Genomic DNA, 15,409 nt, shown 5'->3' with positions numbered 1-15,409 from the left:
GTGCATCCTGCAATTTTGTATCCATTGTAGAAATCCTAGGATCCCAAGAGAGGCTGTTCTGGGAAGTTTTTCCCTTTACACACAGAGATTTTGTTAAATTTGGGTCAAGTCCTCTTCTTGATTCTTCCCTTCCTAGTATTACAGAAGAACCATGTTGGCTTCTTCAGTCAATTCAGATTCATTGTACTGGGTGGCACAGCTACTCAATGGGCCTTAGAGTTCTCTCTCAAAGGGCACAAGTCTTCATTCTCTCTTGTAAGATTGTATCTCTGATTGTATCTGGTGAGCTTGCTAAACGAAAACACTTGCAACTGTATGCCTGAGTGGCAATGTCTCCTTAAATCTGAGCAGGCCCTCGGTGTTCCAGCAGCCCGTCATCTTCCTGGGAGCAGATGTCACGCACCCCCCAGCAGGGGATGGGAAGAAGCCTTCCATCGCAGCAGTGGTTGGCAGTATGGACGGCCATCCCAGCCGGTACTGTGCCACCGTTCGGGTGCAGACCTCCCGCCAGGAGATCTCTCAGGAGCTCCTCTATAGTCAGGAGGTAATCCAGGACCTCACTAACATGGTTCGAGAGCTGCTGATCCAGTTCTACAAATCCACACGCTTCAAACCCACTCGGATCATCTATTACCGTGGAGGGGTATCCGAGGGACAGATGAAACAGGTATTCTCATTATCCTACACTTGCCCCCTGGGGCTTCTAGGTGTCTGATGGAGCTTCCTTCCATCTGCCACTCTGGGTAAATCAGATCTGAGAGATACCTGAGAGATATCTGAGAGATAAACAAGTTCTCAATTAAACATCATTCCATTTCTAACTCCTAGGTAGCTTGGCCAGAACTAATAGCAATTCGAAAGGCATGTATTAGCTTGGAAGAAGATTACCGGCCAGGAATAACCTATATTGTGGTGCAGAAAAGACATCACACACGACTCTTCTGTGCAGATAAAACAGAAAGGGTAAGAACACATAAGATAAGCTTTATCATCTGATGCAAGTGAATGTGTTTTTTTGTTGTTTGTTTTTTTGTTTTTTTAACATTTTTTATTGATTTATAATCATTTTACAATGTTGTGTCAAATTCCAGTGTTCAGCACAATTTTTCAGTCATTCATGGACATATACACACTCACTGTCACATTTTTTTCTCTGTGAGTTATCATAACATTTTGTGTATATTTCCCTGTGCTATACAGTGTAATCTTGTTTATCTATTCTACAATTTTGAAATCCCAGTCTATCCCTTCCCACCCTTGAATGTGTTTTTGAGTAGGCATACATACAATTTTTCTCCTAAAAGCAGAAGTGCCTAATAATATTTTAATGAATATACTGACTCCAATTGAGGTTAGATGAGCAATTCTAAATGATACAGGTTTCAAGACTGAGTATTTCTCTTATGTGACATAAATACTTGTTTCTAGGGTCCTTAGGTGGCGGGGGGTAGGAGGGAGTTGGAGGTAAAAACATGCCAGGTACACTATGGTGATGCAGGCAGCCTCCAAAGGGAAGGTTTATCTATTTGGACTTTATTGCCATTTGCTTCTTTTTCCTACCAGTGCCTAAGGCATTGTTCTAGGATGTAAAGAAGAATTTCTCTTCCAAATGATTTTACATTGGTGCACGGGATTCTTAGGGTACACACTCCGAACACCTGTGATGTCACACTTACTAACCATGGGCGAGTTAACTTCTCTAAGCCATAATGTTCTCAACTGTAAAGTGTGATAAGATCAATCTCTATCTCACAAGGTTATTATTAAGGATTAAATTAGTAAATGAATGTCAATTTGGGGTACAGTTTCCAGCATTTGATAAAAGGCATTTTGGATAACCTATTTATAATCTGATATTGTGTATAAACTAGGAAAATTTTAGGTACATAATGTTGGATGACTTTACTTCTATGATCTTTTCTATGACATCATCTTTTCCAGACCCTCCCTGATCTACCTCAAGAGAGACCAGTTCTTTCTGTTACCTAATCTTGTGGGTCACTCCCACTATTTTCTAATACATTCTTAGTTTTTGTCTCTAATCCAAGGCTAAGCTGTTTCTTCTTGTTTTCAGAATCATTGGAGAACTAAGATTTTCTCCTTGGGCCCCAGTTCCACCAATCACCCAAACTCTGACTTGGTAATACTTCTTAGATTCTGCTAATACAAATTCTCTTAACTCCTGCCCGAGCTCTGAGCACAGAACATCCTGGCACCGCTCCTTAACTGGGTTGTCACTCTCCATCCCTCTGTCAGTTTGCTGTTAATGTAACTTTAGGACCTGGATTATCTTTCTGAAACCCCAAGATATCTCATAGCTTTGTTCTTTACCGTCCAGTGTCATTCCTGACCTTTGAAGATTGACAGTCCCAATCCTTGGTCTGCTTTGTACCCCTGACACTTACTAACATCTTCAGTTCTCTAAACATGCCTCTTGCCAGTCTCCAGCTCTGACTTAGTGCACTTGCCCTTTCCTTTCCTTCTACTCTTAGGCTGATAGAGGTTGCTGAGGAAGAAAAGTCATTTATTTAACAATAAACCATATTACAGGTTTGTGATAGGAAATCTCAGCTAGGCCTTTGATGCTGTAATTGTTTTCATTTATTATATTTCCCCATAGCATCTGTTCCAAACCTTTATCCTCTTCTCAGATCCCCAGACCTATCCATAAGGGCTTCATTGCCAGCAATTTACATTGCCATCAGTAGAACAATCTTCTGTTTCCTCCAGAAAACAAAATCTGGAAGACATGGATTTTTCTCAGCTTCTTCTCCTCTGCATTCAAATTTAGCTAAGTTTTGTGTTTTATCTTCTTCCTTGAATCTCTGAGGCTAATCTCTCCATCTATGTGTTCTGCCCTCCCACCTATGCTTTTCTTAAACTTTCTGCCTTCTCTAGAGCCTCACTTCATTAATAACCCATTATTTTTCAAAATTTCAATTTTCCTCCGTCTATTGCCTCCCTCTCCTCACTCTCTAAAGTTTCTCAGCCCTTCCACAGGCACCCCCAAAACTTCCCTTCACTCTGCTTCTCCTTCAGCCCACCTGTCATCTTTTCTTTCCTCCCTTTCATGACCAGACTTTTAGAAAAAAAAAGACTTGATTTTTTTTTCTGTACTTCCTCACATCATACTTCACTTCTCTGTAGCCTAACTTTGATTTCAGCGACTCCACTGAAGTTGTTCTCTCAATGACTTGCTCATTTTGAATCCAGCGATGTCTTGTCAAGTCCCCATACTGACTTCTTCGCATCACTTACGGACAGTTGCCTTCTTTGGCCTTAGCAGTGTGACTTTCCAGGTTCACTAGCCACCTCTGTAATTAGGCTTTCTTTGACTCCTCTTCCTCGTCTGTCCATTAAACCCTGATGTTACCTGGCATTTCGTATTTCTCTCTGACTTCTCAATTTTGACTCTCTTTATTATATGAGACTTATTTACTTATAGATTGCTAAATCTGTACTTCTAGCCCCAGATTTTCTATGCAGCTCCTGCTCTGCCCTTCTAATTGTCTACCCGTTTACTTAGATGCTCTGTAGGCATTGTATCAGTCAAGATAGGCCAGGCTGTGCTGTGGTAACAAAAGACTCCAAAGTCTTAGTGGCTTACAAAGATTTGTTTCTTGCTCATATTACACATTCATTGTGGCTGCAGCTGTGACTCCACTGTCTTCCCTTTGGAGCCTAGGCTGACAGAGGAGCATCTATCTGGAACATCGCCAGTCATTGTAACAGAGGGGAGAAAAGATACATGACAAGCCACATGCTGGCTCTTAAAGCTTCTGCCCAGAAGTAACACATTTCAGGCTACATTTTATCAGCCAAAGGAAGTTTCATGGCCACTCCTGAGTTAATTGGGTGGGGATGTATAATCCTCCTCCAGGGAGGAGCAGCAGAATATTTGGCACCAGTGATACAATCCACCACAGACATTTCAAGCAAAGCACGTCTAAACCTTCTCCTTATTGTTTTATCCTCATCTGAAACCTATTCCTCCCCCAGTTTTTCTCTTCATCTATTGCTTGACATCACTGTATATTAATCAGCCAAGCTAGAAACTTCAGAGTTGTCTTTAAATTCTTCTCCTCTGTTCATGTCCCCCCTTTCCATGTTCAGTTGGTCAAATAGTCCTCTGTGTTCTGCCCTGAAATCTCTTGTCTCAGTTGTTCCTCTTGTGTGTTTCATCTGCCCTAGGCAGAACTCTGAGGCTTTGCAGGCATTCGACACCCTCCACCAGCTGTCAGGGCTAGGTTTTTTAAACAAAGGTTTTGTCTTGCCACTCCACTGTTCAGAAAATCTTCATATATCCCCCATTGCCTACCAAATGCTGTCTTATGGTGTTCCATGTTTTCCCAAGGTAGCCAAAATGTAGCATTTTAGTTTGATCTTTCATCATGTCCTCATTCACCTTCCATTAGCAATATGACTGTTTCCATTTCCTATATACGTTGTGTATTTTTATCCCTGGAATGACCACATCCATCCTACCCTTTTTTCCCATTGTTTTTATTAAGATATAGATAGAGTAAAGTTACTATTTTTACTGTACTGTTCTGTAAGTTTTGGCAAATTCATATAGCTGTGTGACCACCAGCTTAAAAAACTTATAGAATGATTCCATCACACACAACAATTTTCTCATGCCCTTTGGTAGTCAGCCTTTCCCCCCACCTACAGTCCCTGACAACCACTGATGTATATTCTGTCTCTGTAGTTTTGTTTTTCCCAGGATGTCATATGAAAAGAAGTCATAGCCTTTGTCTGGCTTCTTTTACTTAGCATAATGTATTTGAGATTCATCTGAGTCATTGTGTGTATCAATAGCTTGTTCCTTTTTGTTGCTTTGTAGTATTTTGTGATACAGATGAACCACAGTTTATCCATTCCTGACTTTAAGGATTATTTGAAATGTTTCACATTTTTATTCCATCCCCACTTTCAACCCTACTTATCCTATAAGGCATGGCTCAACCATTCCCTCCTACCAACTTTTCCCAGTGCCTTCCATAAGGCCCTTATTACATTGCATTGCAGTTCATTGCATATGGTTTTCATGAAGGGCAGGAGGGCAAGTTCATTAGTTCTCTCTGTTCCTTTGTCTCTTATCCCCAACATTTGCTGCAGAGCCTCACACGTGGTGTTCAAGCGATAATGTTTGAAATGAACATGCTGGACCACCCCCCACTTTTGCCCCAGGGCAGCCCCTCTTTAGGCTCTCATCTGTAGATTCCAGAAGATTTTTAAAAAAGGGATTCTACAATCAAATAAGTGTGGGAAACGCTTTATACTCTGTCTCCCTATTAAAAATTATACATTATTAGATAAAGGTTCTAAGAAGTCATATAATAGAAAAGCCTTTTAACTTTGGTTTAGCCCAGTATTACTCAATTTTATTTGACCATAAAAGACCTAAACACATCCTGCAGAACTAATATTCCTAAGTCACACACTTTGGGAAACAATGCTAGAACAATTGTAACTCACTTACATTTCCCCTTGTCCAGCTGGGTACCCAAGATCACATATGGAATTTGATGGAATGAGACTTCTCTGTACTCATGTATATTATTATATGCATTGAGATATGATCTTCAGCTGACAATAGTTAGAATGGAGCCAAATAAATTCCCATCAAATTTGTGCCAGTATGCTAAGTGAACTTCCTTATATGGAGCCCTGCTGTGCATCAGAAGTGGATGCAAACTCACCAAATAAAATAGCAAGATTTAATTCCTTTCCTTGCAAATATGTTTCTGAAATTCCCCTCTCTGCTTTTCCAGTTTGATTTTAGAGTTTGACCATAGAAGAACTTTAGAATTTTAAAAGTATAAGAGATAATCACCTAATTTTACAGATGATCAGATTGAGGCCCAAAGATACCATGCTTTGTTCAAGGCATGTAGTTGCAAGGCTGGGCTCAGAACTGAAACTCTGGTTTTCCTAATTCTCATTTCAATACACTCTTCCTGATAATGCACGTGTCAGTGAGTTCTTTTATTGATCCTATGAAAGTACTAGTTTTATGGAACTTGGTGAATCAGTTCAAAGATTCCTTCATCTTAACTTTTACTGAAAAAAAAATTTTTCTTACTCCAAGTAAGGAATTAAACCAATTTTTTTTTTTCCTCAGAAAGCTTATCCATCTTAAATGTCTCCCCTCTCTCCTCCACCGAGAACATAGCAATGTGTCATTGGTAAAATAGATAGCAATAATGCAGCCCAAAGCCATAGGTAAAATAATTCTTTGTCTGGATTCCCCTAGAGTATATTTGTTTGGGAAAATATTTAAGGATGAAATAGTAGGTCTAAGGGAAAGTTACAGAAATTTCAACATCTTGAATTAAACTAGTTTTCAAGAGTTCACTTAAGAACAGTTTACTAACTCGTTACTAATGAACACATAAAAGAAAAAAATGGTGTGAGCTCAGTTTAGCAGTTTGATGACTAATTATACTTTTTTTTTTTTTGGTAGGTGGGTAAAAGTGGCAATGTACCAGCAGGCACTACCGTGGATAGCACCATTACACATCCATCTGAGTTTGACTTTTACCTCTGTAGTCATGCAGGAATTCAGGTAATTTGGAAGCTGGTCCAGATCTGTGACTTGATAGGGAAGTGTTTGCAGATTCAGCAACCAGCTTGAGTAGACTTGTTATTAAACACCGTATGTAACTTTGTTAATGCTTGCATCTTACAACTGTTATCTTTTGGTCTAGGTATCTGCTTGTAGGTGTACTAGGCGGGAATACTTATGAATTTAAGAAGTGTGTTCCAATTCTTCTCTCAAGTAGTCAACCCATGTTGGAAACATTAATCATAAAACTCTTTCTCCAGGGAACCAGCCGTCCTTCACATTACCAGGTCTTGTGGGATGACAATTGCTTCACTGCAGATGAGCTCCAGCTACTAACTTACCAGCTGTGTCACACCTATGTGCGGTGCACGCGCTCAGTCTCTATTCCAGCCCCTGCCTATTATGCCCGGCTTGTAGCATTCAGGGCAAGGTATCATCTGGTGGATAAAGATCATGACAGGCAAGTTTCTCAGGCAAATAAAATCTTTCTATCTATGTTAGCAGCATGCTAAAAAAAAAATATTAACTACTACAGAAAGCTTTTTGGAAGAGTTAAACTTCCTTTTAGAGTTTAAATTTCAAGGAGCAAATAAAATTGCATGTGCCTTTGAGAGCTGATAATGGGACTTTCGGTCCAAGAAAGGCCCAGGCTTGTTTGTACTTGTGTGGTGTGTCTAAAGTCTGCCCCCCAAAAAGGAGTCTAGCTTAGAACTGTTTGTGGTTTTCCCATAGAGCCAAATGCATTTCTGTTCTGCTCGAGTTGTAAGCAGCCTCAAAACGTGTCCAGCTCAGTATCCTGGCTCCAGTCAGAGCGGTCGTAGGCCTGTGGATTCCACTTCATGCAAAGCCTGACTAGTTCACTTTGCTTTCAGTACCATCTGGAAGAAAGCACCAGAGGGAACCTGAGTGTGTGTTGGGGAAAGGTGGAGTGCTAGACCATTCTTATCTCCAAATAAGGATCTCAAGAGAATCAGACGTTTTGACCCGTTACTGAGCTACTATTAAATAACTAAACAAGTTCTCTGCGTTAATTTTTTTCTTCTCCCAAATGACCATCTGTGAAGTGTAGCAGTTTCTGGGCTCTTCCCCAAGTATGAATTCAGCTGCTAAATAGTAGACATTCCACTGCAAGTCTATTTCTGTAAGGGTTGAAAATACGCTATTATGGAAAATGCCCAGCTGTGGCTTTGTACCTTCCACTCTGCAATATACAAATTCATTCAACACATTTATTAGGTATTGACTATGTTGCCCAGCACTGTGCTAGGTACTAAAAACACTACATTGAGGAAGACATGTTTCTTGGGATTTTATATTTCAGTATGGGAGATAATACAGGCAAACATAGAACTGACAGTTAGCCCAAAGCAGTATAGATGAAAGTGCAGTTGAACATCAGAGGAAAGTCTGTTAGAGGAGATTTCATAGCTGGATGGATAGGATTTGGCTCTACAAAAAAGAGAAAAGGATTTTTGAAGCAGAGGGAGTAATGGACACAAAGAAGAAAAGTGACATGTTTGGACAACAGCAAGTTTTTCTTGGCTGGAACATTTGAAAGGGGAAGAGCAGGCACGAAGCTGGAAAAGTACATTAGAGCAAGATTGTCTTTGTTAAAAATAAAAGGCTATTCCTGGGATTTAAAAAAAAATTATTCAATAGTTAAGTGGGTGTGAGTGGCAGAGAAGAGGATGAAGTAAAAGATGACTAAGACTTTGAGCCTAGATGATAAGGGTAATAATTATTTAAGTAGAGAAATCAGAAGAGGGATGGTGATTCCCCATTTACTGAGCCCCTTTGGATCCCATGGTGCCCTGAAGAGGTATGTCCAGAAGTTGTTATTGTCATTCTAAAAGATCATAGTTCAGAGGAGTTGCTGCTTGTCCAAGGTCGTATGGCTAGTGAGGGGAACACAAGAAAGTCTCGTGGCAGAGTAACATTTGCTGAGTATCTACTATGTTCTAGCACTGTGCTAAACATATTCATTCATTCATTCAACAAATCGTTATTGAGGCAACGCTGTGTGCAAGGCACTAGAGATTCAATGGTGAGTAAGATAAACAAAGTTGCTATTTTCTTGGCGATCACATCCTAGTGGGCAAATAAATAATAATCTTTCAAATGAAAGAAAAGTACAGGATTCTATGAGTGTATATTCTAGGTGGCTCTAATCTGAACTTTGGAGTCAGGGAAGATTTCTTTGGGGGAAATGACATTTGACTGAAGCCTAGAGGACAAGTAGGCATTAGCCAGATATAACAGGCAGTGAAAGTCCTTATGTAGGCACTGTTAAAGATTTGGGTCATTGCAGACATTATTCTATTTAAGTATTGCAACAGCCTATTAAATAGGTTATATTGTATTTTTCAACTGAGTGAACTGATGTTTAGAGAGATGTTACAAGTTATTTAAGGAGCCACAAGCTGAGCCTCATCTTGAATCCAGGATTATGTATGCTATTTGAAACATGTGCAGTTTGAAGTGGTCTTTTGTGATACATGGTTTTTTGCTTTTTTCTCTTTACAGTGCGGAAGGCAGTCACGTGTCAGGACAGAGCAATGGCCGAGATCCTCAGGCCTTGGCTAAAGCTGTGCAGATCCACCATGATACCCAGCACACAATGTATTTTGCCTGAGAGTCTCAGAAAAAAAACTCAACCAATTTGACACCCCATGCAGCCTCAAAATATTTCAAATGCCTACTGCCTCTAGAGAGCCAAGTTGACTTCAGATGGTCTTCTACCAGCAACACGAAATAGTTGCACTGAATCTATACTTTGCAGTGCTGTCTGATGCATCAACAAAATTGAGCCATTTTTTTAAAAGTAATAGGTACTCATAGATTGTCTTTTCTGATGCACTGGACTGAATTTTTACCTCATCATGTAAAGGCTGATCAGCCTGAACTTTCTAAAGGACTTTACAAGAAAGGTTTCTATGGAATATTTTGCTAGCTGTGGTGTTCACCGCATCCCTCTAGTCTTACAAGAGAAGGTTATTTCTTTTTTTCTGTATTCATCGAGTGGGGTGTGTGCATAAATGGGAGAGAAAAACCAAACAATCTACTTCAGTTCAGTGTAACTATTTAATTGTGTGGGTCCATAGAGTTTTTAATGGAGATTTCTGACTTTGCCACTGTAAATGCCTTTAACGAGCATTAATTTTTGAAAGTTTTACAGAGTTTTATTAGTTTTATTACTTTATCTTTTTATCTCTACAGACTTGTGTTGGTGCAAGTACAGGCTGCCAGGCAATTGCACTAAATTTGGCTGCAGATTCAGACAGGCAGTTATCTTATTTGGTTGACTTTTGTGAATGTGTAACACAAACCGATGTAATGCATGTCACGGTGACAGATAACACTGCCATGGTAAAAGTACTCATGTTTCCCCCACTTAGAAAAAAAATTAGCTTTTAGTATTTTTCAAAGTTTTCAAAAGTGCCCATTTTATGCTGCTGTGTGGTTTGTTAGAGCTAAATGATTTTTAAACTTTTCTCATAGAAAGTTAACTTTGGCAATAAACATTTTTTAAGGTCCCTCCTCTTCCTCCCCCTGACAATGTAGTTTTTTAGATGAGATTTCGGTATGATTTTTATCAGCTATTTCTTATAGATCATAATCTGGCAATTTCTGAAACCGATCAGAAAAAACATATATTTCCTTCTTTTTAAAGAATTATTTTTATCTGTTTTATAGTCACAGTTGGTGTCCTGTCACTTCGTTTTAAAATAAGCTAGAACCAGGATGCTTCCTTATTGGATAGGCTTTTGTCAATCCTCAAGGTACATTGAGTGATGCTGCAACTTGCAAAAAATGTACCAGCATTTAAAACCTTTTTCCCTGGGAATCAAGGTTACTCACACAACTACTTGCAGTGCAAATTTTCTGTTTCTCTTTCAACCTGAAATATATTTGGTGGAGTTTCCTTCCTTTTATTAAACAAAAACTGCATAGAAAAGGTTGATTTTTCTTAATAGATTCTGGATTCAGTTCACAGGGAGATGGGATTCCTTTCTTGTCCAAACAAAAAGAGTTGATCTAAAGCAAGCATCAGTTAAAATGTAGGGGTAATGTATTTTGTATTTAGTGTAGATAACACTTTGTGAATGGACAACAGTTACATAGAGTCTTGATAGTTCCAGCCAGTGTTTCCCAGCCCAAATTTTAGTGACTTGTAATTCTTTGTCTTGGAACATCAGGAGTGAAAGCTGGAGAGGAGGATAAAAGGCCCAGAGCCACTCTATATGACTGAGGAAGGTGCTGGGGGAAGAGATAGATGCTACATGGTAAAACGATTTTGCCACCTCTGTCTGCAAACTGCTGGTGGGGGAAACACTGGATCTAACGGTGAAGGATGTTTGCTTGAACTCATTAGCTGGTCCAAATCTCTTAAACTAGCCTTCTCAAAATCCCAGCAATATAAAGCACTGTTTCTCTTCAGTCTTTTAAACAAGCTTGTAAATACATTAAAGTTTACATTTCTATGTGCTGTTGATCAGCAGCTCCACCAGTGTTTGCTGAGACTGGTCTCTGAGAGTTTTATAATGTATATCAAGTCCTAAAGCTCATTAAGATAGGAGTGCAGACATCCTTGTTCTCTGCATAGAGTGGGATGAAAGCAAGCGCTGTAACTGAGGCACAGCATAGGCAGGAGTGCAGAAGATGGCAGGTGTTAATTTCTTAAGATTTTCCTTTTTTGCAAATACCTCACTTGGATACTACAAATCAGGACATGTTGGTGAGGGGGCTGGCTGCTGCTTTTTATTCACACTTGTTCAGGGAGAGCACAGAAAATACCCTTCAGCTTGGCCACCGTGGACCCAAGAGGAGGAAGAACAGAAGCTTTTTTTAGAAGAACTGGCTGGAGTCCAGGATGTGAGGAACTCTTGGAGGCTGGCTGGCTGGCCAGTGGGCACCACACCTGCACTTGTGTGCCTCGGACTTGCTTGATAATAATGCACAGAAGAAGCATCACTTCTCACCATCTCCTGGCATGTATTGGAGCAGGGAGCGAGGCAGAGTGCCAGGAAGCCCTGACTTGCTTTCCTGCAATTGGGCTATACGCTCGACCTTGAACTATAGTTTATATGAAACTCAGTCAGTCCTAGTACACTGTGGGCAAATCAGTGTGGCAGAGGAGGAAAAGCCAGGAGGCCTATTTTTATAGGAAAACAGTACCTTTAAGGGTGCAATGCTGTCGTTTTGGACAAACGGAAAGAAATATGGAAGAACTAGAGTTGTTGGGAAAAACTTGCTGAGGGGTGAATTTTTAAGAGGGAATCACTGCAGAAACAGAGTTGCAGCAATACTATTGCAAGCAAGTCTGAATGCATGGTTTTAATTCAGCTTGACAATTTGAATACTTTAACCTCTTGGGACTGACTGAATCATTATGCATGTGTCAATCAATGGGAGGTGTGCATTCTCTAGAAGTAGGTTTAGGCTGTTTGTTTTTTTTTAAATGCAGTCTGTTTAGGCACTGTCATGTGGTATGAAAGATTTAAATGTAGCAATGCTAAAGAGTAACAATTTGGGGCTAAGGGGCAGGGGACATTAAAAGAGTGGTGAAGATCCAAATGTTGAATCAGGTATGTTTTGTTGTTGTTGTTAGCTGTAACATGAACTAGCTGGCCTAAAACAGCCAGCAGTCTGGGCAGGCAGAACACAATCATTCTTACTGTAAATTCTATTTGCTGCTTCCAAAGGTGATGATTTACAAGCAGACATATTCTATATGGTCTGTATTTTAGGATCTGGTGCCCAGCCTATATCAGAGCTTACCTACCTGGCTCAGCTACCTACTCTTCCTGTGGGAAAAGGTAATGCACTGTTTAACAAGGCTCACCCTCTCTGCTCTGCCCTAGCTACCCTTTGTGGATGTGCTGTAAGATTTTCTTGCTCAATAGCAAGGCAGTAGCTCTGCTTTCATTTTAAGAAAGTGGAGGCTGAGGGCATTGTATCAATACTGCATCAACTCCAAGGATTTTTCCTTGTAAAATTAAAGGGAAGATCTTGTTATTGATTAACCATTTTCTTATCCCTTGCTATTGACATATTCATACTCTTTCTATGTCTAGTGGCTGAAAAATGTTTGCATTTGTTCATTTGACTGATGGTGTCATTTTTGTTTCTATATTGTTAGGCCTGTAATGTTTTAATATGTATTTTATTAAATTTGGACTGAATGTCTCTAGCAATACGAGGTACTTTCTAAACTATTGAGGGATGGGTGGTATCCCCCTGTTGAGATAAGATGATGGTTGTTTCAATTTTGCAATTTTTTTTGGCCTGCAGGGATATTTTGTGTTCATGTGTCCAAAAAAGAATAAATTGGCATTCTTGTGCCAAACGTTGTTCTTCTTGTCAATTTTCTAATAAATATGGAGTATACTGTAACAGCAGCACACATCGTTGCTTTTTAAAAACAATTTCCTCAATTTAAGAAACCTGAGAAAAAAGAACAATGGGAAAACTGTGTTTTTAAATCCTAGGGCTCCCTATTTTTAGAAATTGTTATTTGGAAATTTTAGAAGAGCGTCTCACAATATTTCACGTGTAAGAATTTACGAACTTCATCAGGGTTCTAGGTACAGCTCTTAATGGGATGATTTCAGTATTGTTTTGAGAAAAATCTGCAGTCTCCAGAGGGCAGTATGGCCACATACTTTGTAAGACTACTTCTCTAGAGGAAGAGCTGCTCAAATTCACCTGTCTTGGGGCGATCCAATCTCATGTCTTTAAATTCTTACCAGCAAAGCTTTTTTTGTTAAGTCATGGCAAAGGTAATGAAGAAATTTATGCAATATAGCCCTTATCCTTAGGGAATTTATAATTTACCAGAGGAGCAAGTCTTACATACAACCAACTTTACTGCAGGTAATTGTTTTTTCCATCACTGCAATATCCCCTTCTCCATATTTGTCTGTTATCAAACATTTATCATGAACCCAACATATCCCTAGCTCTGCCTAGGTGCTGGAAACACAGAAGAGTAAAAACTTAGTTCTTTGAAGGATTCATTCTCATATGGCATAAGTTGTAAAGGAGGAGGCAGCAAGATTAACATTATCTGAGCACCTAGTATATGCCAGTCACTTTATATTGACATCTTTAATCCCAGCAACAGTCCTTTGAGGTTGATAGTTGTATCCCTGTTTTAAAGATGAGGAGTCAAAGCTAGAATTTGAATCCACGCCTATCTAACTTCATTATATCTGCTACTGAGCATGAAATTATAGGAACTTAAAAGGGGAACAACAACTCTTATCATGGGGACTCAGAAAAGACTTTACAGGGTCATGAAATTTGGAATAGATTATGAAGCATGAGTCAAACTTTGCCAAGTGGACAAGGGGGGAACAAGGGGATTCTAGACGCACTGTTTGTTCCCTTACAATAGATTATAGCAGCTATAATTTCCATCTACCCAAATGCTTTCCCTTATTACTTCTTTGGGCGATAGAATCCTTCTTTCTTATGGGAACCCCATCATTTTGTGTACTTCAAATGAGTCCAAATGGCCTTCCTCCCACTTCATCCCCCACTATTTGTATCATGTGAATGTCCATCCTTGAACCAGTCACTGGAGGATGTATTACACCATCCATAACAGCTCATGTGCCCACTCCTGTGTCGGGGGCATGGCCAGCAAGTAAAGAAGTCGCAGACTGACCAGCACCATTATAAGACATGGGCCTCTTCTGTCTCTTTTCTCCATCTCTTGGCTCTGATTTCCTCTGTGTTGACTATATTCTCCAGAAGCTATTGACAAATCTATAAGAAGAAGAGAGACAAAATTAGATGGGGAAACTAGCAATTATATTACAAACTGACTGGAGAAAAAAAAGAAATTATTTAGTTTAACAAACATTTCTGGAGCTCCTATTATGTGTAAAGATGAAAGACATATATGCTAGCCATTGGAAGGTTCACTTGTAAACTTGGGGGCCACATGTATAACAAGGTAGCTTTGAGGGTTAAGTATTATGAGAAATGTACATGGAACCATGGGACCACTTAGAAAGGTTGCTAACCCAGCCTGGGGGATCGAGGAAGTCTCAGAAGAAATGATGACTAAGCTGTCTTATAAAAATAAATGAGTTTTGTAAATGAACAAGGTGGAAGAAGGCATTCTAGGAATTCTTGTCATGGGCAAAGTCACAGGACGGAAAAAGATCATGACTTGTTTGGACGAATTACAAGTAATTTCAGTACTCTTAGATTATAAGGGGGGCTTAGGGGAAGTAGAAGTGATAAGTTTGGACCACAGAGGCAAGCACCAGTTCCCAACAGGACAGGACTTGAATGGCATTTTCTGGAGTCCAGAGTTTGTCCACAGGTACAGGGGAATAGCAGAGTCTGATCTGTGTAGTTATGCTGACAGTAGTGTTGTAGGTAGGTTAAAGCTGAAGTTCTGAAGGAAAGTTAGATTTTTATTTTGATAACTCAAGCAGAAGATGATGAGGCTTGAACTTGAGCAGTGATAGTGCAGTTGGAGAGAAGGAATGAATACAAGAGATATTCAGAGAGTAGAAAAAGCAGCACTTGGCAAAAGTGGACATAGAGAGTGTGGGGAAGGAAATAGTCTCATTAGAAGGGCTCTCAGTTTTCTGGCTTGGTTAGCTGGGTAGATGATAGTGCCAGCATGAGAAAGAACACAGAGAAAGGAGCAGATTTGTGATTTGCTGGAAGGAGGAAGGTGATTAAGTTCAGTTCTGGACATATAAGATTTGAATGTGGTGTATGTGGACTGGAGAAAGAGATTGGAAGCCATCAGTATATAATATCTATATATATCTATCTATATCTATAACTATATCCTATTGGTTCTGTTTCTCTGGA

The 15,409-nt window shown here is 39.7% G+C and overlaps 1 protein-coding gene across 1 annotated transcript in view; it reads left to right on the top strand.

Annotated features, from left to right (window-relative positions):
• LOC102542337 (protein argonaute-4) overlaps positions 1-12,921 on the top strand; it is a 33,620-nt gene extending 20,699 nt beyond the window's left edge. Inside the window, exons 14-18 of the mRNA XM_072974806.1 lie at positions 352-667; positions 829-963; positions 6,470-6,571; positions 6,832-7,031; positions 9,095-12,921. Coding sequence (XP_072830907.1) covers positions 352-667; positions 829-963; positions 6,470-6,571; positions 6,832-7,031; positions 9,095-9,203 — 862 coding nt within the window. The 3' untranslated portion in view covers positions 9,204-12,921. The remainder of the gene's footprint in view (positions 1-351; positions 668-828; positions 964-6,469; positions 6,572-6,831; positions 7,032-9,094) is intronic.
• The last annotated feature ends 2,488 nt before the right edge of the window (positions 12,922-15,409 follow it).

The sequence above is a fragment of the Vicugna pacos genome, chromosome 13 (assembly GCF_048564905.1).
Source record: "Vicugna pacos chromosome 13, VicPac4, whole genome shotgun sequence".
Classification (NCBI taxonomy): domain Eukaryota; kingdom Metazoa; phylum Chordata; class Mammalia; order Artiodactyla; family Camelidae; genus Vicugna; species Vicugna pacos.
This window is presented reverse-complemented; position numbering and strand designations above follow the sequence as displayed.